Raw genomic sequence first — 21,416 nt, 5'->3', positions numbered from 1 at the left:
GACAATTAAATTCGTCGGCGACTTTTTTTATTGTCGATTATTGTCGACTATGTCGACTAATCTTTGCAGCCCTAGCTGCAACTACCAATCATTTTAGCAATCGAGTATTCTGTCAATTATTCCATCGATTAATCGAGTAACCAGATAAGAAATACTTTGGTCTTGTTAACAGTTCATCTGCATATTCTGTAGATTTGCTGCAGTTTTTCTCTGTGTGAAACAAACAGGATGGATGGAGCAGCTGCAAAGTTCTCTGTTCTTCATGTTGCTGATCAGGTGCTGCTCCAGCTGTTTTCCAGTAAAAGTTTAACGGTGGTTACAGGAACAAGCGCTGCTGCTTTGGACGCTAGAAAAACGTTTCCTTTCGCTCCACCTGAGCTCACCGTCTCGATAACGGCTTGAGATACGTGTGATTTCATGCACTCGTGAAAGAATAGAGTAACTAAATATCAATCGCTGTTTTCAAGTGACTGTGGCTCTAAAATACTCGATGTGTTGGAGCATTTTACAGCAGCAGCTCATATTCTTAATGATATAATTAACACATGAACGTGACCTTTAAAAATGTGTTTAACTTCATCACCTCCAGTTTTCTTCAACTTCATCTTTTAGATAATTATATTACCGTATTTTCCGGAGTATAAGTCGCACTTTTTTTCATAGTTTGGCTGGGGGTGCGACCTATACTCCGGAGCGACGTATATGTGACATTTATAACACATGAACCAAAATACTCCAGCCACTTGACATCTCCGTGAACTGCAGCTTTAAGGCAGTCTTGCGTAACCTGTGGGCGCAGTGGATGATGGATGGAGAGCACAGCTTAACGGCAACTGGGAGAATGCGCCACCCAACTTTCCTGGAAGTCATTGGATGGATCAAGAAAACATGGGCTTCAGTGACAAACCATCCTGTTGGGATTCAGAAAGGCTGGAATAATTGGAACTGCAGCTGACGACGAGTCTGACTAACGCGACACAGAAGAGGAAGCGGCGCTTCGTCTACGGAGTGTACGGAATTGTTTAGAAGTGACACCGAGGATGAAGAATTCAATGGATTGATGGTTTGGTTAACTTGTTAGTATGTTCTTTATGCTGTGGTTATCTGAATAACTTAATGTTACGTTAACATACCGAACACGTGTTCGTTGTGCGTCATGTAGCTGAATGTGCTACGTTAGCATAACGTAGGCGTAACAGTGTTCGTCCTGTTCTTTAATCCATTATTATTTTAAATTGCCGTTCAAGATGGAATTTCTGCTCTGAGTCTCGGATTCTATCAACCCCCCCCCCCCCCCCCCCCCAAAAAGTGCGACTTATAGTCCAGTGCGACCTATGTATGTTTTTTTCTTCTTTATTATGCATTTTTTGGCTGGTGCGACCTATACTCCGGAGCGACGTATAGTCCGAAAAATACGGTAATAATAATAAAGTTTATTTTTATAGCACTTTTTAAAACCAGCATTACAAAGTCAAAAAAGGGCTTTAAAACCAAGATCTTAAATTTAATTCTATAAGCAGTGTTTAAACCGGTGTAATCCTCATGATATGATCAAATACAATAAGTGAACCCCTGTAGTACTGCTTTGGTGCAGTACTGATGCAGTATTAATGTAGTAGTCTTACCTTGGGCTCAGTGGTCAGGCTGCTGATCTGGATTGGCTGGACCGGAGTCTGAGTGGGGACAGGGGTGGGGTTCGGCACCTGTGCGGGGCTGGCGAGGCGGGTGGGGGCAGCGGAGACAGGCGTGGTGATGACGATGCCCGTCAGCGGGGTGGTCCCGGTCTTGCTGCAGGGCTGGCCGTTGACGATGCGGACCTGGTGGATGGGCGCTGCCGAGGGCAGCGAGGACGACAGCTTGGTGGCCAACATGACGGGCCTCTGCAGCAACTGGGGGGCCGCCATCATGGGCGGAGGGGCCGGGGCAATGGGGACGTTGGTAGGCGTGGCCAATTTTGGCCGGACCTGATGACGACACACAGCCAATCAGAAATCAGAATGAAAATGACTTGATACTGCTGGGTAACGTCACTGTGGAGCTCTACCTCAGGCTGAGTCTATGTTTACCATTACGAGTACTACTGAGGCCGAGTGATGTCGCAGTATCAGTTTGTTCTTTATATGTCAGAGCGTTTTCAGAAAACAGATAATATTGTTTATGTGGATGAAGTCTGATACTGTATTACACAAAGCAACTGTTGAGTAAAGCGGTGCCAGTGTTTGCAGCTACCCTTTGAAGCTCCACCCCTAGTCCCAAACTGATGCCCCGCCCCAACATTCAGGTGCATACACGTGCTCCACACCCCAAAGAACCAAAAGGGCTTCCACCCCTTTAATTGCCATCAGACAGGAAGTGAAGCCGTTAACTCCAGACTCCATTCACAAAAACATCAAAGCAGTTCAGTCAGTTATTGTGTGATACTGATTTTTTAGTGCATTAGTTTGGGTCCAAATTACCACAGAAAATTAAGTATTAGTTAAGATTTTTTTTCCCCAAACTTTGTCATGTGTTTCAGAGCTGTAATTATCAAATTACTTTAACCCGTACTTTCAAACTCACAGTAATAATGATAACGATAAACTTGGAGATATTATTCACTAGATGTGGGAATCACCAGACACTCCACGATATAATCCCAATATCCCACGATACTTCACTCATGATACAATATTATTGTGATCTTTAATATTCTGCAATATACTTAGTATTGCAATAACACCATCCATCCATCCATCCATTCACTTCCGCACATCCTGTTAAGGGTCGCGGGGGGGCTGGAGCCTATCCCAGCTGTCATAGGGCGAGAGGCCTATGACAGCTGGGATAGGCAATAATACTTAGTATTGCAATAACACATATTGCAATTTATCACCTTTTTTAAACTGCAAGTTACATCTTCAGAAAACTGTCACTGTTTTAGATGAAGTTATCTCACTTCAGTTTTTCTAGACTGTTAAGCAAACCAACACTGTGACTAAAACCTGCCATAGCTGCTGCCATAAGGTGCAGTCAGGCTGCAGTCAGTCTGCAGTCAGGCTGCTCTCAGGCTGCTCTCAGGCTGCAGTCAGGCTGCTCTCAGGCTGCAGTCAGTCTGCAGTCAGGCTGCTCTCAGGCTGCAGTCAGTCTGCAGTCAGGCTGCTCTCAGGCTGCTCTCAGGCTGCAGTCAGGCTGCAGTCAGGCTGCTCTCAGGCTGCAAATGAATGCACTCAAGTTTGCAATTACATGCAATCTGTTTCTGATACTACAGGAATGGATTGTGATACATTGTTGAATATCTGATGCTGTTTACACAGACAGAAATTCACATTTAACAGAAACTTGCATTAAACTATTACATTTTTGCTCATTAGGAATATAACCAGAATACAACCAGCTGGCAGCCACTGACAGTAACTCATTCAGACTGCAGTCCTACAGTTACTCATGTGACTGAGCCATTAGCTTGATCTGAATTAGGAGGTAGCTTTGTCAAGCCGAGCGTTGCAAGTTTGCTCAGCTAACGTTATCTCAGGATGGCAGTGAATGAGTCGAGTCTTCCTGTTCTTTGTACTCCCAGTATTTTAATTTAATTAAAAAAATATCAATATTTGGTGTCCGTGTATCGATGCAATACTGCTAAACAAAACATTGCAATACTATTTCCTCCTGCCCCTATTGTTGGATGAGTGCTGCTGCAGACTTTGGGTGGGGCTTCACAGTGTGTAAGCGGGTGGGGCTTCGGGGTGGCTGTAGCTCAGGAGGTAGGTAGAGCAGGTCACCTACTGATTGGAAGGTCAGTGGTTCGATTCCTGGCTACTCCGGGCTGCATGCCAGCATATCCTCGGGCAAGATACTTAACCCCAAGTTGCTCCCCGATGCAACCATTGGAGTGTGAATGTTAGATAATTAAACACTTAGCTTAATTAATCATGGAAGTGCTTGTATGAATGGGTAAATGTAAACGTGCTGTATAAGCGCTTTGAGTGTCAGACTGAGTAGAAAAGCACTATAAGAACTAGTCCATTAGTCCAAGTACAGGACAACACAAAGGGCCGTAAACACTGGCAGCGCTTTAATGAAGAAATGCTTTAAGTTAAACTTTAACAATATAAAATATACTGTCTATATATGCTACACCTCTTCAAATGTATCAGTGTTACAGCAAAGAGGCCTGTCATTTAGCCCTACTATAAAGAAATAAAGAAAGATGTAAATGAAGAACAATTTAATACTGTCCGAAATGAACAGTGTGGTATAAAGTGTTTGGTTGAGTTTTGAGGAACATTTTCAAAAAAACAAAAATGTAGCTGTTGTCCTAAACGAAACACAACATTTGACTGTTTTATTATTAATTAGTACATTAAACAATTAGCCACCTTCAAACTTCGGACCCATCGGAATAAAAATGACTCAATAACAAGTTCTGGCCAGAGCTCCCGGGGGCGTTACTCAGCACAAACACCACCAACATTTCTCCACTGAAAGGGTTAAAACACACCGACAGCCAGGAACACAAAAATACCAAGAAGCTGCAGGAAAACAAACTCTCACCAAAAAAAGGTAAAAGACACTCGTACACAGGCAGGAAACCTCCAAAAACACCTGTTCACAGGTCAGTTGGGAAATTAAAAGAAGCACAACGAGAGGAGAAGTGATGAATAAGAGGCAGCACACAGCAAACAATGTTTTAGTGCCACGGAGCAAGGCATGAGTGTTTGCTTTGGTGCGCTCCTGCCCTCTGCTGGAGAGTGAGCGAGTCACCTCAGGTGGGCCACACACACTGATCTGAGGGGAGTTAGGGTTTGGAGGCGGGTCTCACAGTGACGCACCTGTGGCTGAAAGGTGGGTCGAGGCGTCAGTCTAGGAGGCGGGACAAACTGAGGAACTTTGATTGGCTGGGCGGTGGCGGTGGTGGTGGCCTGCACCTGAGACAAAACCACAGCAGATTGTGGATCTGTGCTGCTGACATCTGATCGACATGTCTGCTGCGCTCAGTTTAGGACGCGTCGCCAAGCGTTTATGGACAGCAGCAGAGCGTGGGAGAATAATCGAAGTAAAGTATCTGAGACCTTCAACTCTGAGCTGATTTTCCTTTTTATAAATGAGGGTAACTCATAAACCTTCAGGTTCTGAACATTCATACAGTTATGACCACCTCAATCCTGGAGAACTGGCACAGAGTAGCTGCTTTTCCACCGCAGGAACAAGGAACCTTTCAGGGAACAGCGTCCAAATTCATTTCACCCAAAAATTATTGTACCCCCCCCTAAAAAGTCTTTACTCACACGGCAGCCCGTTGTTAAAGTTCATAACCTTTGGAGTGGGGATTTCTGAAATGGTAGCTTTACCTGGCAGGTCTGGACTGAAACTCATTTCATTTTAAACACTTTTTGATGGCCGGAGTCGACTCTGCACGTTTGTGCAGTGCCTAGGGTTTCTTCGAATTTTTGTTAAATAATGGAGGGTGGCAAACCTCTAGGTTTTATAACCTACCCTGAAAACAAAGACTTAAAGACAAGACAAAGTTGCATAAGCTATTTGTTTGTTATTTATTGACGTTTCGAACATGCGAAGAATCAGGACCATCCGTTGAGCCCAGACCTCAGGAGGTCCTCCAGAGTGAAACTGCTCTTCACTGATTTCACTCAGTCATCACTTTATGTTCACTAACGCCACGCCCTCTCTGGTCTGACATCTCTCTGAATTCATCCGTGGAGTAATGAGCTCCAAAGGATGAGACCTGCACCGCTTTAAATGCTCCATTTCTGACTTTAAGCTCTTTCCCTTTTGTTCTGCTGTTCTTCGTCTGAGTTCTGTGAGGCTGCCATGTTTTAAAAATGGTCCTCGTTCTCCCAGTCAGTTTACCCAATCAGCACTGAGGTCTACCCAGAGTAAGTACTTCTTTCTCAAGAGCGACCCGGATATGGGCGCAGAGAAGGTTCCTGCAGTGGAAAACCACCTGTAGAAAAAACCCCAAACAAAACTCAGTAGCCTCGTGATGTTTTCACGATCGTTCATCTCCGTGAAGTGAACCAGACCCCCCGTGAAATGCCAAAAGGCCACCACTGCCACCACAGCCTGCTCGAGCAGTTTCAGAGAAACAGAGTCGTGTAAAAGCGTCCAGAGGCGGGTCAGCAGACAGCGGCCTAAAGTTTCTCCTCAGCTCTAACAGATCACAGAGCCAACTCTTTGAAGAGGCTCCACAGCGGCGGGAACCGGGCAGACTTACCACCATGGCGTTCTTGGACACCAGCCGCACGGGCTCCGAGCTCTGATTGGTGAGCTTGCTGGCCACCTGCAGGTTGATGGGGGCGTTCTGCGAGTCGGGTTTGGTGATAGCTGCGGTTACCATAGCCACAGTGGGCGGGCGCTGCGGCAGGACGGAGCCGGGGGCAGCTTTCAGCACCAGCGTCTTCGTGGTGAGGACCGGCGTCACTGTCAGCGTCTGCTGAGGGACAATTTAACCCGTGAGACATTCAGAGGGACGGTTAAAAAAAAAAAGTGTTTTTTTAAGCTCTCCAGTACACCGTGTGTCAGGTTTCCCACCTGCTGCAGCCCTCCAGGTAGCTGCTGGCTCTGCAGCTGGTTGGCCGGCTTGATGTCGCCTCCTGCTGGAGGAGTTTGGACCTGCAGCTGCAGTTTGGCCTCTGGCTCCTGCTTCACCAGCAGCTCCTTCCTCAGCTGCTCCACCACCTTTTTCTGCAGATGAGACCACACGGTGAACACAATTCCTGCAGCAGGGCTCTTCATGCCACTTAAAAAAAAATGTAACTGAAACATTGTTTGTTGCACAAACAATATAACAGCAATTATAGGAAACACTTAAAGAGACACACAGCTCTTAGGCTCAAATTTATAGTGGTAGAAGTTCAACTTTCAGGGAAAAAATAAAAACCTTTTAAAGCTTTATTTTGGAGCAAAGTCATAAAAAAGATGTTTTTTTGACTGGTGATTCGACACATGCAAACTTGATGAGGTTTACACTTAATTTAGAAAATGCTTCAAACTAACTGTCCAAACGAGTACTCAGAAGCATTTCTAGACGGCCGCTGTGCTGTGAGCCTGTCTTCTAAAAGGAGGAAGAGGAGGAGGAGCAAAAGGAGAAAAAAGTAGGAGCAAAAAGAATCAAAAGCAGAAGAAAAAGAAGCAGAAGAAGAAAAGAGGTGGAGCTCAGAAGGTCACGCACACAGACAGCTGAATTCTCAGTCGGAGGATGAAGCCCATCTGTTGCTAAGCAACAGTCGACTCAGAAGCAGGAACTTAATGGAGTGAAACACAATGAGGACGCCGGCGAGAGAGAAAGGAGAGAAACACAAAGAAGGAGGTGGAGGAGGAGGAGGAGGAGAGAAAAGTGGCGGGTGCTGCTTTCAGAGAGCAGTTTGACCTGCAGCCAATAATGTGCACAGCGTCAGCTGCTGATAACCGCCGCCGCCGCGCAGGGACGTTTAATCTCACACGACTTCTGCTTTCAAAGGATCGGTTCGCTCTCATTACAAAAACACACTCTTCCTGTTTAACAGCTACTGGCATGACATGTTCAATTCGGCCACGGCGAGTCTTCCTCAGTCTGTGAGGTTCAGGCACGATGATGTCAGCGTGAGGCCGTGAGGAACACGCTCTAAACAAAGGTCAAATGTCACATGCTTTTTCCCGGCACACCGGCAAACGAATGAAAGAAAAAGTGTGTGGAATAAGAATCTAATATCACTCCAGTCCTTTTTTCCTGGCACTAATGCAGTATTTTCAGTGTCCCCAACATGAAAAATAGCCTAAAAATAAAACTGCTGCAATCGCTATGACGATGTTAATGTAGTTTCACTGCCAGCAAACTGCTGCAAAATGTGGTTACACTCCCAGTTTAATTACAAGAAGAAGAAGAAGCAGGAGGAGGCGGAGAAAATGACCTACATTTCCCGTCTTTTTGAACTTCCTGTGAACTTTTACTCTGCCTAAATCTGAGCCCACCCCTCACACTCCCGCTGTACTGCATATTTACACTCACACAGTCTGTGTGTTAGGCACAGAAACGTTAACGCTGCAGGAAGCAAGAAGCAGCCAAATGAGTCAAAGTGACTGTTTATCATCAGGTGGGAGCTGAGCCCTGTGCGAGACTAATCTGGTGCTGAGACGGCGATTCTCTCAAACCAACTTGATGTATTTTGTTGTTATGTAAGCCGCCCGCGTGCACAAATACAAACAGAGCTTTCTGTTTCTCCACAGTAATCTGAGGTAATCCCAGCTCCATCTTCCTGACCACGTTCACACACACACACACTTCATTCTGCACAAACATCTGTACCTTAGAAAAACCTCCAAAACACACAAATTCTTATCCAACAACGTCTTGTTCTAATTCTACACTTATCTCAAAGCAGCGAGAACAAAGTGTTTCACGTGAGGAACAAACACAGTAAGAAATATGCAGGGAACAGATAAAAATAGTAGCCACAATAAAAGCCTTTAAAAATAACATGAAACAAAAAAACCCAAAAACCAATATGAGCAACAACAAAAGAGTTTCACATCATAAGAGTCTTTAGACATGAGATAACACAAACGCCACACAGTTACATTTATTCATGTCTAATCTGAACAAAGGGCTGGCCTACATATATCACAGGCATCCGTATAATTCACAGACACCAAACAACACAAACGGCCACAAAGACACAGGAGGGCTAAAAAAAACAAAAACAACAACAAAACACAAGGCAAACAAAAAATGGCCACAAAGATGCAAAAACATCCAGAGAGATAGGAAAGAGCAGCAAAGAGCCAACAACCACAAAGAGGCAACGAACGGCCACCAAACGCTTCAACGTGGCCAGAAAACAACCAAAAAAACAACACAGAGTAAAAACTAAGATGCAAACAGACACACAACCAACCACAGGGTCAAAAAACAGCTAAAAAAAAAGAAAGTTTATTTTATAAACGTGCCCCCCCCCTTTAAAACGCCTCAGAGATTCCTGCATGTGCAGCAGAGTAATGGTAGCGTGGGACTGCACTCAACAGTCCCAAAGACCTCATTTCATTTTATTTTCTATTATCTGGTTAAATTTATGTTTTATCTCCTGGTTTTATGTCCCGTGTGCTTCGGTCTAAAATGGGTTCACTTTTTACAGCTGAACTCCTTCACTGTCTGTGAAGCACTTTGAACTCATGTTTCTCTGTTTCAAACGACAGCAAAGTGAATATTTTTGTCCCTCAGATGTTTCTCTGGGCTGCTGAAACTACAGCAGAGCGGAGAAATCATCCTTTAAACGAGCCCACAGATATCAGCTCATTAGCAGAAAGGTGAGTTCATGTACCTGCTTCTCACTGAGCGCTGTGATCTTTGCTTGAAGTTCATGGAGCTGCTTCTTCAGATCTGCGTTCTAACAAAAAAACAAATCCATGTGAAAAAACTTCAGGGCGTCTGCTGATAACAAACACGATGCTGTGAGCTGAGCCGGGCTTTACCTGAGGGTCCTGCTTCATCTGAGCAACCAGTTTCTGCAGAAGAAGAGAGAGGCCTTCAGAAAACACAGAGCACGCTGACATCTGCTGTTCAGAACCAGGAACAACAGCCAAAGCAGACAGCAGCACTCCCTCTAAAGACGCCAGTGTGGGATTTTATCAGCCTCATTCCATATTTAACAAAATAATCAATCAGCCAAATCTGAGAAAAGTTCCCAGCTGACCGTCTCAGAATCAGCTGATTTCTTTCTTTTTTCTGTACAATAACTTTGGAGTCACAATCTAAAGACTGAATGTGGGTTTGTTCAGCCAGCTGTGAGCATCAGTGTGATGATCCACTGCAGTCTGAATAACCTGCAGCAGAAACCAGCACTGGTACCCTGGATGTTTGATCTGTTTCTGATAAATCAATAAAGGACGCTTCACAAAGTTGCTGCTCAGAACAACTTAGAGCAGATGAAAGGTCTCCGGTCGCCTAGCTTTAGATACCGAGATCTTCTAGCTGTGAATCCTTCTGGGTCTTTAATATAGTCGTATTTTAACGCTGAATGTAGCTTATGGCTGTGAAATGGAGAAAGAACATTGGTGTTCTTCACAGTAGTTTGAAAAGATCATGCTGGTTAAACAGTTTTAGGTCCTGAAGGTGGTTTTTAAAGTCCTTAAAGGGTGTGAATCACAGACACCACGTTTCCACTGCCTAGGTGCCGGTGCTCATGCCAGTGCCGGTTCCAAGGAACCGGCAAACCGCTTAAAAATGGGCCCGTGTTTCCACCGCGCTTTGCGAGCTGATCCTTTACGTATGAGGATCACGTATGAGTGTGATCCTTTATGGGTCCTCGTCTGGAAACGGAAGCCAAAGCGCACAAACGTGGGAGAACACGCTCCCCTTTCTGTGCTGCGAACACGTTTTAGGGTCCAAACCAAACTACTGCAGCATCTGTGTGCAGCACAGAGGGAAACACAGACAGCGATTGGAGCAAGACAGCAAGTACGCACTTTGTGTCCTTTTATCTGTGATATGAACTGATACAAAGCAGCAAGTTCAGCCTTAGAGCCCAACCTAATTCACAGCTGTGAAAATCGCTTCGCTTTTCCCATGTAATACACATGTAATATGGTAGAAAACTTGATGTTGAGACGGCAGAGTCACGCCCCTCTGCCGCCTGCATCTTCTTGGTTCCAGACAAGCTAGTTCACGGTGCTGGAACGGAACCCATTTTTCAGCCAAGCACCGAGTGTGCTCACGGTGGAAAAAGCGCTGAACGGTTCGAGCACTTGGCACCGGCACGGTGTCAGTGGAAAAGGGGCAAGACAGGGTCTCAGGCTGCAGTGTTTAACAGTTTAGCTTCCTTATGACTGATGTGTGAATGAAGCTTTCCACACAAACTAAGCATGAGGATGTTTCAGTGCAGCTACACCTCAGTGCGCATCTGCACAGACACTGAACTTTAAAAAAGAAGAACGGGGGGACGTCCACAGTAAACCTAACTGACAAAAGATTTAAAACGAGTCACCAAGTATCCCCGACATATGAGCAACCCTCACAGGAAACAGAACCCGCCACTACATGGAGTCAGCTGACACCATGACCCCCACAGCGTACCTGATGGATCTGGATCTCCACCTTCAGGGCCTCCTGTAACGTTTGTAATTCCATCATGGATCCAGTCAGTCTGCCAGCCGATCGATCAGCCTGCACACACACACACACACACACACACACACAGAAAGGTGAGACGCAGCCATTTCAGGACTATGTTTGGCACATGTGTGTGTGAGCTCTCACCTGAACACCGTCTCCAGTAGGAAAACCATCCAACTGAAGCATTAAAGTGCCGCTGCAGACAGAACGAGCCACAGAAACACTGATAATTACTGATGAAGTGCAGGTAACCTGACCTGAAGCTTTTCATTAGAGCCGACTTTAATAAAGTCCAACAGAAACACACACAGACCTGTTTCATTATCAGCTTCAAACCATCACATGAAACTTCCCTTTAATTACAACAGAGGAACTTCATTCAGAGCCATTAAACCACATCGGGCTGCTTCTCCTCGTTATTAATAAAGCTTCTTAATCAAATGTGACTTATTTAATGCTCTGAATGATCACGTTCAAATACAAAAACAATCAAGTCTAACTGTTTCTATTCCCTGCTGTAATACACCACCATAACAGGACTTACCACCTGGCTGTGGGACTGGACTCCACCCCTCTGTGCTGCCCTGTAACACATACCAAACGCACACAGTTACAAACCCAGCCTGTTCAGAGGAACAAAAATCAGATTTACATCTGCGTTTCTGCACAGAAACAATTACTAAACTGTTTTTGAACATTTCATCAGCACAAACCTGACGTTAACAGCCCAGCTGTGTTATCTGTACATATTTGGCTTTTTGGAGGAAGTGAATGAGAGCACAGCAGCAGAAAACTGAGCTTCTGATGAGTGATTTATTTTCTGTTTCACAAAGAGGTCAGAGGTCAGAGGGCGATACGCTGGGGGTCAGGTCCAAACGTCTGACTCGTTTATCACACGCGCAGTGATCCAAAAAAACTTGACTTATAAGTGAAAACGTGATTTCACACTTACCCACACCGTGTTTTTGATCCCTACAGAAACAGATTTTACTCAAACGCCTCATCCCACCCTCTTATCTTTAGAGTGTCAAACACGTGGTCCGGGGTGCAGAGTCAGCCCACTAAAGGGTCCGCTGGAGAGTTTAGAAGTTAATAATAACTGCAGGTTTCCACTAAATGCTCCGCTGGTCCTCCTGCGATAACACCAGCGTTATTACACGGCAGGATTCGGAGACTCAGACACACCGAATCAGAACGATGTAAAACACTCGAGCTCAGTCACAGAACCTCCTCTGTGGCGGTTTCCTGTTTCCGCGGTGACCTGTAAACTGTACCGACGCACCGAGGTGCACAAACAGAAACGTCGCTCGCGAGTCCTTCTGCCATCAGGACCCCTCGACTCGAACTCCTTCAAAATAAAATACATATTTTTTACAGAATTACTTCATGTGTCGTCACCATTTTACCCAAAGGACATTTTCAGCTTTTCCTGTGAATGTTTTCTACTGGAGTTGCTTCATTTTAATATTATTTTTTAATTATTTACAGTCTCCGTTTTGTACTTTTTAAAAATTGATTTCATCCTGTTTTGTTTCCTTGATTTTTGCGCCTCTTTAAGAGTCCAAACTCACTCCATGATCCCATTTACTTATTATTCATTTGAATTTTATTCAAGTGAATAATAATGAATCCACTCGATCAAGTTAAACTATTGTGACCAAAATGATTCTGAACCTAAGCCTGAGGGGTCATGTGACACACCAATTCGCTTTTTTTCTGACTTTCCTCCAGTTTTTGAGTCTTTTACACAAATGCATTAAATACAACCTCGTTTGACTGCTTATGAAGTTCAGAAGTACGATACCGAAGGAAACTAAGCGCCCCTAAAACTGTGCAGTACTCTGTTAGTTTCCTCATTTGTTCCTCTGCTGGAGAGAAAATAAAGAGTGTCTGAGGCCTTTTCCCTCCACAGAGCGCCTCAAACAATCACTGAACTCAACAAGTTCAGAGATTTTAATTCATTTAGAAGAGAAAAGAGAAGATTTGAGGTGATAATAATAATGTGTTGCATCAGCAGCCTGTTTGTTCACTGCATCCCTGTCCCTGCAGCGCCCCCTGGTGTATGGATGCCAGCATTCACATTTACAAGAGGAAAAAAATCCTTTAAATCCTTTCATTGATCCAAACTGAAGCCTGCATCATACAAATACAAACAAAAATGATTACAATCCACAAACACACAAAATAAGAACCAACCTGAGGGTCAGGGCACCTCAAGAGGGTCACCAGATAAAATCTGGGGTCCTGAGATGATTTATTATTATCACAAAACCACACATGAAGTTTAGAAAGGAAAAATATCTGAATTCCCCTTTTTTAAAATCACTTTTCTTTAACCACTGTTAAAGCATGGCTGTCAGGTCAGAGCAGAGCAGTAAAAAGTACAAGAACATGGAAATACTTCACACCAGCCTGAAAGCTGCAGACTGAGAACTGAAGTACTGAAGGGTCATAAAAACTGCAGCTGCAAAAAAGTGACTAAAATATAAAATATGAAAAGAAAAAAACTACTTAATTACTACATTACTTAAAAGCTTAATTAGATTAAAAAGAAAAAAAAAACCCTGCATTTTCCTCTGAAATCAACTGCAAGTATAAAAAAGATGAAAATGAAGTACTGAAGTACTTCCATTTTCCAAACCCCCTGAAACACAGTAAAAACTGTATTAAAAGCCGGCAGCCTGGGGTGAGTACTTTGGTTTATCGCTGGGTATTTACAAGCTTCATTAGCAATACATTTCCCTCTGAAACGTAGTATATAGCAGTAGAAAAGCACATTTTCCAAGTACCTCAAAACTTCACTTGGCTATAATAGCAGTGTACTACAAAGTGAGAAAAAAACTAGTTGACGCCACAGCCCGGCTTTTTTCACTCACAGATAAATAAATCTTAAAACTCCGTGGAGGAAACCAACAATATTCACACGTAGTAAAATCTGAAATACTTGAGTACTTCCTGTTTCAAGCACATAAAATGAACTCAGTTTTAAAACTTGCTCAGACTAAAAGATGAATCTAGTACTGTAAAAGCACATTTACCTCTAAAGGAATACAGTAGCAGAAAATGATCCAAATACCTAAAAACTCAAATTACATATAGTAAAAAAGTACTTTGAACAGCAGACTATAGGTTGGGAAAAGGAGCTCAAAGTACTCGGATTTATTGTTTTGTACTTTAAAAGTTTAATAAGATTAAAAACAACAAAGTAATGGCAGCATTAATGTAGCAAAAAGTACAACTTCTTAAACGTAGTACAGAGTACAAGTATAATAGAATCAAATTTGAATACTCATAAATTTCCATTTTCCTAGTATTTCAAAACTGTACTAAGACACAGAAGTACAGGAGTGTTAAAAAGTACTTTCCACCACAGTGTGATCCTTCAGACATGAGGCTGAAAATACTCTGAAGTACTTAAAAAAAAAACTGCAGCATTCACATAAACTGAGTGCAGTAAAAACTCAAAACAATAAAGAGAGTACTTCGAGCCCCTTGTTCCAAGTTTCAGGCTGTGGCATGAAGTACTTTTTTTCCTCAAGTACTCTGACTTACTGCGTTGTACTTTAAAAGCATCACGTAAACTGTAATTACACAAAAACTGTACAATGAATCCAAAAGTACTCACACTTTCCTTTAGGTTTAACTTTCCAAGTATCACAAAACTCTTAATACCAAACAGTACTGCATTAGTACATGAGAAAGAAAATACTTTGTCTTCATTAAATATACGCTCACAGAAACTGTAATACTGAAGTACTTCTGCTATACATGTACATGAAAAATTACTAAACTAGAGAAAAATACTGCTTAATTGTTCTAAACTACAGACTTTGGGACATGCTCTGATGTTAAAAATGTATATACTTGAAATACTGAAATACTTGAAATAAATTGAAATACTTGTTTACTTCTATTTTCCAAGTGTATTTAAACTGATTACAACAGGAGAAAAAAGTACTTATTTACTATATTGTACTTTAAAAGCATTGAAAAGAAGAAAATAACTGCAGTATTCAGCAATAAAAAGTGTATTTCCTCTGAAATGTAGCACAGTACAAGTATAGTGGCAATTTTCCAAGTACCTCAAACTGTTTTTACATATTGTATTACTGTATTAAAAGTACTTTAAACCACACCCTTCAATACTAGACAAGGGGCTCAAAGTACTGTTTTTTTAAAAGCCGAGTTAATGCAGGATTTAAACACTGAAGCTATTTTCATGTATCTAAAAACTACACAGATACGGCAGCACTGTATTACTAATTTACTAGAAAGTACTTCATGTCTGAAACCCGACACCAGAGACAAGAAGTATTCTGATTATTTTTGTGTTGTAATTTAAAGGATTACTGTAACTTGTGTCTAAAACATTCAGGTGAATGTATTTCTCCCCAAAGTAGAGTATCTGTATGCCGTATTAGTACTTGAGAAAGCTGTTTTCCAAGTACTTGAAAACTTATTAAAACAGGGGAAAAGTACTCAGTTATTTGACTGTAATTTAAAAGGTTAATTAGCTTAAAAAGAAGTAAATACCTGCAGTATTCAGATGAATTTGGTGTGTTACAAAATGAAACACTGAAGTACTTCTGTTTTCCAAGTAGCTCAAAACTGTATTTAGATATAGCAGTACTCTGTCAAAAAGTACTTTAAACCACAACCTGAAACCTGATAGGTTCAAAGTACTGGGATTTAGTTTTGTGTATTTTGCAAGTATCTGCTGTAAAAACACTTGTAGAGTACAAATACAGAGTAAAAGAAAATATGAATATTCAAGTACATCTGTTTTACAAGTACATAAAAACAAGCAGGAGAAAAACTACTTAAAACTGCAGTATTCCACTGTAAAATTTTTCCTTTGAAATGTAGCACAGAATAGTACTATGTAATAGTAGTAATAGTGCTGCATTAATAATAATAATAACAATAATAAAGGACTTTACAACACGTTACAGCCTTAAACCTGAAAAATGGGGCTCAAAGAACTTTTTGTACTTTTAAGAACAGCATTCAAATGAATACAGTGCAGTAAATATATTTCCATCTTGAAGTGTGTCTGTGTCTGTAAGAGGATACAATTCAAGCACCAAAGTACTTCATTGTCCAGAATGTAAAAACATGTAGTAGTACTGTATTATAAAGTACTTTAAACCACAACCTATAACCTGGGTTAGTGTATCACTATTCAGTGTGGTACACATTTAAAGTACCAGAAAATGTATTTCCTTTTTCCAAGTACTGAAAAACTTGATAAAACTACAGAGAAAAATACTTTATTACTACAAACCGCAGCCTGATCCTGTGGTAAGTACTCTGATTTATTGTTTGTTTTGGGTTTTTTTTTTTTTTTTTGTTTTTTAAAAAAACAAAAAAAAAACCAACAAAGTACAAGTTTGAGGTAATAAAAAATTTAGTCATAAACTTTTATTATCCAAGTACCTAAAAACAGTACTTATGTTTATTAGTACTCTATTACTTATTTTAAAAAAACTACTTTACACTGCAGCCTGAAACTTGGAGCAAAGTACTCTGATTTACTGTTTAACATTTTTAAAAATGCTTCAGTACTACAAAAATTTACATCTGAAATTCACTAGAAAGTGAAAACAGAAAAACTTCTATTGTCTAAGTACTTTAAAACTACACTTAGATATAGCAGTGCCATATTAGTAATCAATAAAAAGTACTTTAAATTACACCCTGGAACAAAGTACTCTGATTTACTGTTTAAAAAGATTAATTAGTGCAACATTTCCCTCTGAAATGCACTAGCGTGAAAACAAAAATACGTGTGTACCTCTATCATCCAAGTACTTTAAAAACTGCACTCAGATATAGCAGTACTGTATTAAAAAGTACTTTAAACCCCACCCTGTCACATGGTTCAAGAAGCTGTATTTTACAAGTTTCATTACTGCAGTATTTTCCTCTGAAATATAGTGAAATGGAGAAAATTCAGTTTTCCAAGTACAAAACTGCAGTACTGTATAACTCATTAATAAACCTGGAGCAAAGTACTCTGATTTACTGTTTTAGATCTTATAAACCTGGTCAGTACACAGTTTCCTCTGAAATTCAGTACAGTAAAAATTTAAAGTATCAGAAATACAAATATTGAGGTTTTTCCATAATCCAAGTACTTTAAAACTGCACTTAGATATAGTAGTACTGTATGACTAATTAATAAAAGTACTTTCCATTGCAGCCTGGTGAGTGGAACAGGGCCCTGAGTACTCTGACCTGTAGTTTTGGGGGGGTGTGTACTGGGGGGGTCCTGGTGTACCTGAGAAGCGTCCCTGCGTGCAGCACCTGAGTGAAGGTGCTCGGCGGCCGATAGCGGGTTGCGGAGGCCGCCGGTTAATTGGAGTAATTGCTCCCCGGGTGGGACACGAAGTTGTCGGGATAAACTTCCCCGAGCAGCCCCGCATGCCGCCGCAGAGGGCCCGAAAAGGGAAGAAATGAAGCTAAAATGGAGGGTTTCAAGATGAAAGCCGCCAAGTGCTGCTGCTGCTGCTGCGGGAGTTCAAACACTGAAAAGTGGGTTTTTGTTTCGGGCGGAGAAATAAATGTTTTATAACCCTCTTATTAAGCCCCCGCGGCCGCGTGGACGCTCGGTTTCCCCTTAAAGACCCCCCCGGCGGCCTGTTTGGGGTGAGTGTGGCGGTTTGCGGGCTGTTTTTCGGTGTTTCGCTGTGAAAAACCGTCCGACATTGCTCCGTCTGAGGCTGAGAACAAGTGGATAACGTTAGCCGTAGCCGCTAATGCTAGCCATCCTGTTAGCTGCGCGGAGCTAACGCTGCCAGCAGCCACGCTGATAACAACTTCCATCAAAGACACAAACACGGCGGCCGCGGCGGCGGCGAGGCTCGGAGCAGCGACAGATCTGGCTCCGGCACCCCCCAAAGACGCCATCTTTTAACAGTGAGAAATAAAAGGAGCCCTGACAGCGAGCAGGCGTTGCTGGGTCTAAGTTATATCGGCCCCTTGTCCTCCAGAATATCAACTCCTAGAATAAGAAACACAGCAGCTAAACACACAGAAACACACGGGAACACAGCGGACACACACCGGCCGAAAGCCCCCACACCTGCCCGCAAACAGACGCAGATACACGGGCACCGGCGGCCGCTGGAGACGCGTAAAGTTTGACAGCAGGGAAAATTAAAGTTATGAAATTAAAAAGCCCAATGTGCACTTACTCAGCAGCAGTCCTCCTCTGGATTAATTAAATATATATGTGTGTAAGAAGCCGATCCACGGCGGAGCAGCAGCGCACACACAGCCCGGCCGCCTCCTCCCCGCGGGGCCAGGTCCAGCGGTCGTGGTTCGGGGCGAGTTTTGGTAGAAATTGTGTAAAAAGAGAGAAACTGAAGCTACAAAACAAGAAGAACTCTTCTTCAATCTCATTCAGCTCAGCCTCAGCACAGCACAGATCCCTGCGCCGCGGAGCTGGACGAAGGGGGACAAAAACTCCTCACGGCTCCCGCTGGAGCTCGTTTTTCCGTCACGGAGTGGTCGATGTCGGTGCGTGTGGCCGTTAAAGTTCGTTAAATCGGGCCGATGAGCGGGGCGAGGCCCGGCGGGAATGTGTTCGGGAAGCGGACTACTTTTTGTGTCGGTGCGGCGAATTTATTTCACTTTGCCTAAGGAACGGCGGTGCTGCGACTCCCATTGCCTAGGGAAAAAACCCGGATGTAAACTCAGTGAAACTCTATGGAGAGAAAGTCACACACACACACACACACTGACACACACACGCTGACACACACCGTGAAACTCGGCGGCGGAGCGGAGCACTTTGTTGTGTTCTTGTGTTACCGACCAGCTCCGCGCCTCACAGCCGGCCGGGCCGTCCGCTGCCAGGCTGCCGCCCTTCAGCCTCCATGTTCGCCTGCTCGCTGCTGGAGCCGCCGGACTGTTGCACTTTGTGGAGGAAGGAGGAGGACGGGTGGCGAGGCCTTTTCTGCTGCTCTGCTGTTTCTGCTTCAGACACAAATAAATAAATCAGTGGAGGAATGTTACCGCGGAAAGTCAGAGTTCATCCGAAATCACGATGGAACGAACTCACAAAAGCCAGACAGCTCGAATTCAGAGGGGCTTCTTCATTTTATGAAGCTGTGGCAGAGTTTTGTAATCACGGCCTCAGCTGTTAAAGCTCCCTTTTGTAATTACCCCTGCAACCTGTAACTAACGCTTTCAGCAGCAGAGGGCAGAGTTTTAGCAGTGGGTGATAAAATCACTGATAAATTTGATATTTCCAGTCAATAATAGCTGAGTATATGTTAAAGAGGCTCTGTGTGTCCTCAGAAAGCAGTCACAGCTGTTAGAGCTCCTCTGTGTAGTTACCTCTGTATGCTCTGACTAAACAAAGTCTGGTAACAATCAGCTGTTATTACACAGAGAAAATTTTGCAGCACTCTCTCACAGCAGTTCATGAAACAGGCCCAACTTTTAATCTATTCACTCATGCTCCTCCTTGCAAATTTTACATTATTTATTCATTTATTTATTTTCAGCAGATTCAACAAAGCGCTGATACGTTCCTCAGAGATTTTGCTCCATGTCAGCCTCACACAGTTACTGCAGATTTGTCAGCTGCTCATCCAAATTTTCCCTTCGACCACATCCCCAAAGGTGCTCTGCTAGACGGAGATCTGGTGACTGTGGAGGCCATGCAGAATTTTTCAAATCTTCTGCTGTCCAGATTTGGTGAGTTCATGTGAATTGTCGCCTCAGTTTCCCGTTCTTAGCTGACAGGAGTGGTGTGGTCTTCTGCTGCTGTAGCCCATCAGCTGCAAGGTCAGATATGTTGTGCGTTCAGAGATGCTCTCTGCATACCTCAGCAGTAACGAGTGGTTGATTGAGTTCCTGCTGCCTTCTTATCAGCTCGAAGCAGTCTGACCATTCTTCTCTGACCTCTGACATCAAAAAGGTATTTTCACCCACAGAGCTGCTGCTCACTGCATATTTCCTCTTTTTCAGACCTTCACTGTAAACCTCAGAGGTGGTTGGCGGGAAGATCCCAGCAGATCAGCAGTTTCTGAAACACTCAGACTAAAAGCCATGCCACGTTCACGCAGCTTTCTTTCCCATTCTGATGCTCAGTTTGAACTTCAGCAGCCTGTCATCATCATGTCTACGTGCCTAAGTGCTTTGAGTTACTGACCTGTGACGGACTGATTCAATATTTGCATTGATGAGCAGTTGAACAGGTGTACCTAATAAAGTGGCAGCTGGATGTCACATGGACTATGCATTAGTTGGTGCTATGTTTTGTAAAGTTTCGAATAAGATAAGCTGAGCTTTCCTGTCATTAAATCCTTCACATTTCTGCAGCACTCTTTCCAAAGTCAGTCAGGTTTTCACAAAGTAAAAAACAATTTGGTGTCTAAGTCTTCAAACGGTGGTGAAAGGTTTTTATTCACTGCTCAGAGAGGAAGTGACTGACTTTTCATATTCTGACACGTGAAAAAGGTTTTGATTGCTTTAGCGTCTCGTTTATGAAAAATGCCTGAACTGCTCTGAGAACAGTGAGAGCGGTGAGAATGATGTTCCTGCTGTGAGAATCTCACCAAACCGATTGGGAAAAACTGTCATAAAGAAATCTATCTGGTTTAATTAGTGACACTAAGTTGGCTGTAGGTGTACATGTGGGGTAGGGAAAGCTCAGAGGAGTCAGTAGTCCCAGAAAAGTGCTGTCCAAATCCATTAAAATGTGCACGAATAATGATGAAGGCCTCTTTAACATCTTCAGACTTTCTCCTCTGCTATGTGCACTTTAGAAGCCGGTGAAGCTCAACATTAAAGGATCATTTTTGTATTGTCATGTGGTACAAAAATGGCACCTGAATCTCTGTAAAGTACAAATAAGTAGCGCCTGAAATGAGAGCAGCAGCCACCTTCATTCATATGTGAACAAAATAATCTGCGTCATCTCGAATGTCAGTGTCATGGGTCGGTGGAGTGAGCCAACAGAAGCGAGAAGAACTCAAAATAAAAGTGAGCTTTTTATTGGCTGAACCAAAAGGAATATGAGGACCCCGAAGTGGCCCAACGGAGGGCAAACAGACAGATAATCTGGACCTCCTCGTCTCCTCCACCCTCCTGCCTGTGATCGGAAATCAGTGTCATAGCTTGAGGCTGAAGGAGGTCTCAGCTCCTAAAATGAGGAGAGAGGAGGGTGCAGGAGGAGCTATAATCCTTGTAAAGGACACACCTGAGCATCCTTGGGGATCAAAGAGGCGTGGCCACAGCTGGACTATCCAAACTCTTTAAAAAACTTTTTCTTTAACATGATCAAACTTTGTGGCCTTCACTGTTTCTGTGTGGGGGATTAAAT

The 21,416-nt window shown here is 43.1% G+C and overlaps 1 protein-coding gene and 1 long non-coding RNA gene across 4 annotated transcripts in view; one reads left to right on the top strand and one right to left on the bottom strand.

Annotated features, from left to right (window-relative positions):
- phf21ab (PHD finger protein 21Ab) overlaps window positions 1-18,532 on the bottom strand; it is a 29,940-nt gene extending 11,408 nt beyond the window's left edge. Inside the window, exons 1-9 of one of the 3 annotated variants that reach the window (XM_030731561.1) lie at window positions 18,277-18,532; window positions 11,625-11,664; window positions 11,225-11,276; window positions 11,042-11,131; window positions 9,442-9,474; window positions 9,291-9,356; window positions 6,526-6,678; window positions 6,209-6,427; window positions 1,626-1,964 (exon numbers count right to left, since the gene is read on the bottom strand). In XM_030731561.1, the coding sequence (XP_030587421.1) occupies window positions 1,626-1,964; window positions 6,209-6,427; window positions 6,526-6,678; window positions 9,291-9,356; window positions 9,442-9,474; window positions 11,042-11,131; window positions 11,225-11,266 (942 nt within the window). In that variant the 5' untranslated portion in view covers window positions 11,267-11,276; window positions 11,625-11,664; window positions 18,277-18,532. The remainder of the gene's footprint in view (window positions 1-1,625; window positions 1,965-6,208; window positions 6,428-6,525; window positions 6,679-9,290; window positions 9,357-9,441; window positions 9,475-11,041; window positions 11,132-11,224; window positions 11,277-11,624; window positions 11,665-18,276) is intronic. The other 2 variants (XM_030731563.1, XM_030731562.1) reach the window with 2 other exon arrangements.
- On the top strand, window positions 17,367-20,265 carry LOC115781753 (uncharacterized). The gene is made up of 3 exons (XR_004020093.1): window positions 17,367-17,614; window positions 19,597-19,786; window positions 20,060-20,265. It is a non-coding gene; the product is annotated as an uncharacterized LOC115781753 (long non-coding RNA).
- Window positions 20,266-21,416: the final 1,151 nt, after the last annotated feature.

Source organism: Archocentrus centrarchus, chromosome 6 (genome assembly GCF_007364275.1).
Source record: "Archocentrus centrarchus isolate MPI-CPG fArcCen1 chromosome 6, fArcCen1, whole genome shotgun sequence".
Classification (NCBI taxonomy): Eukaryota; Metazoa; Chordata; class Actinopteri; order Cichliformes; family Cichlidae; genus Archocentrus; species Archocentrus centrarchus.
This window is presented reverse-complemented; position numbering and strand designations above follow the sequence as displayed.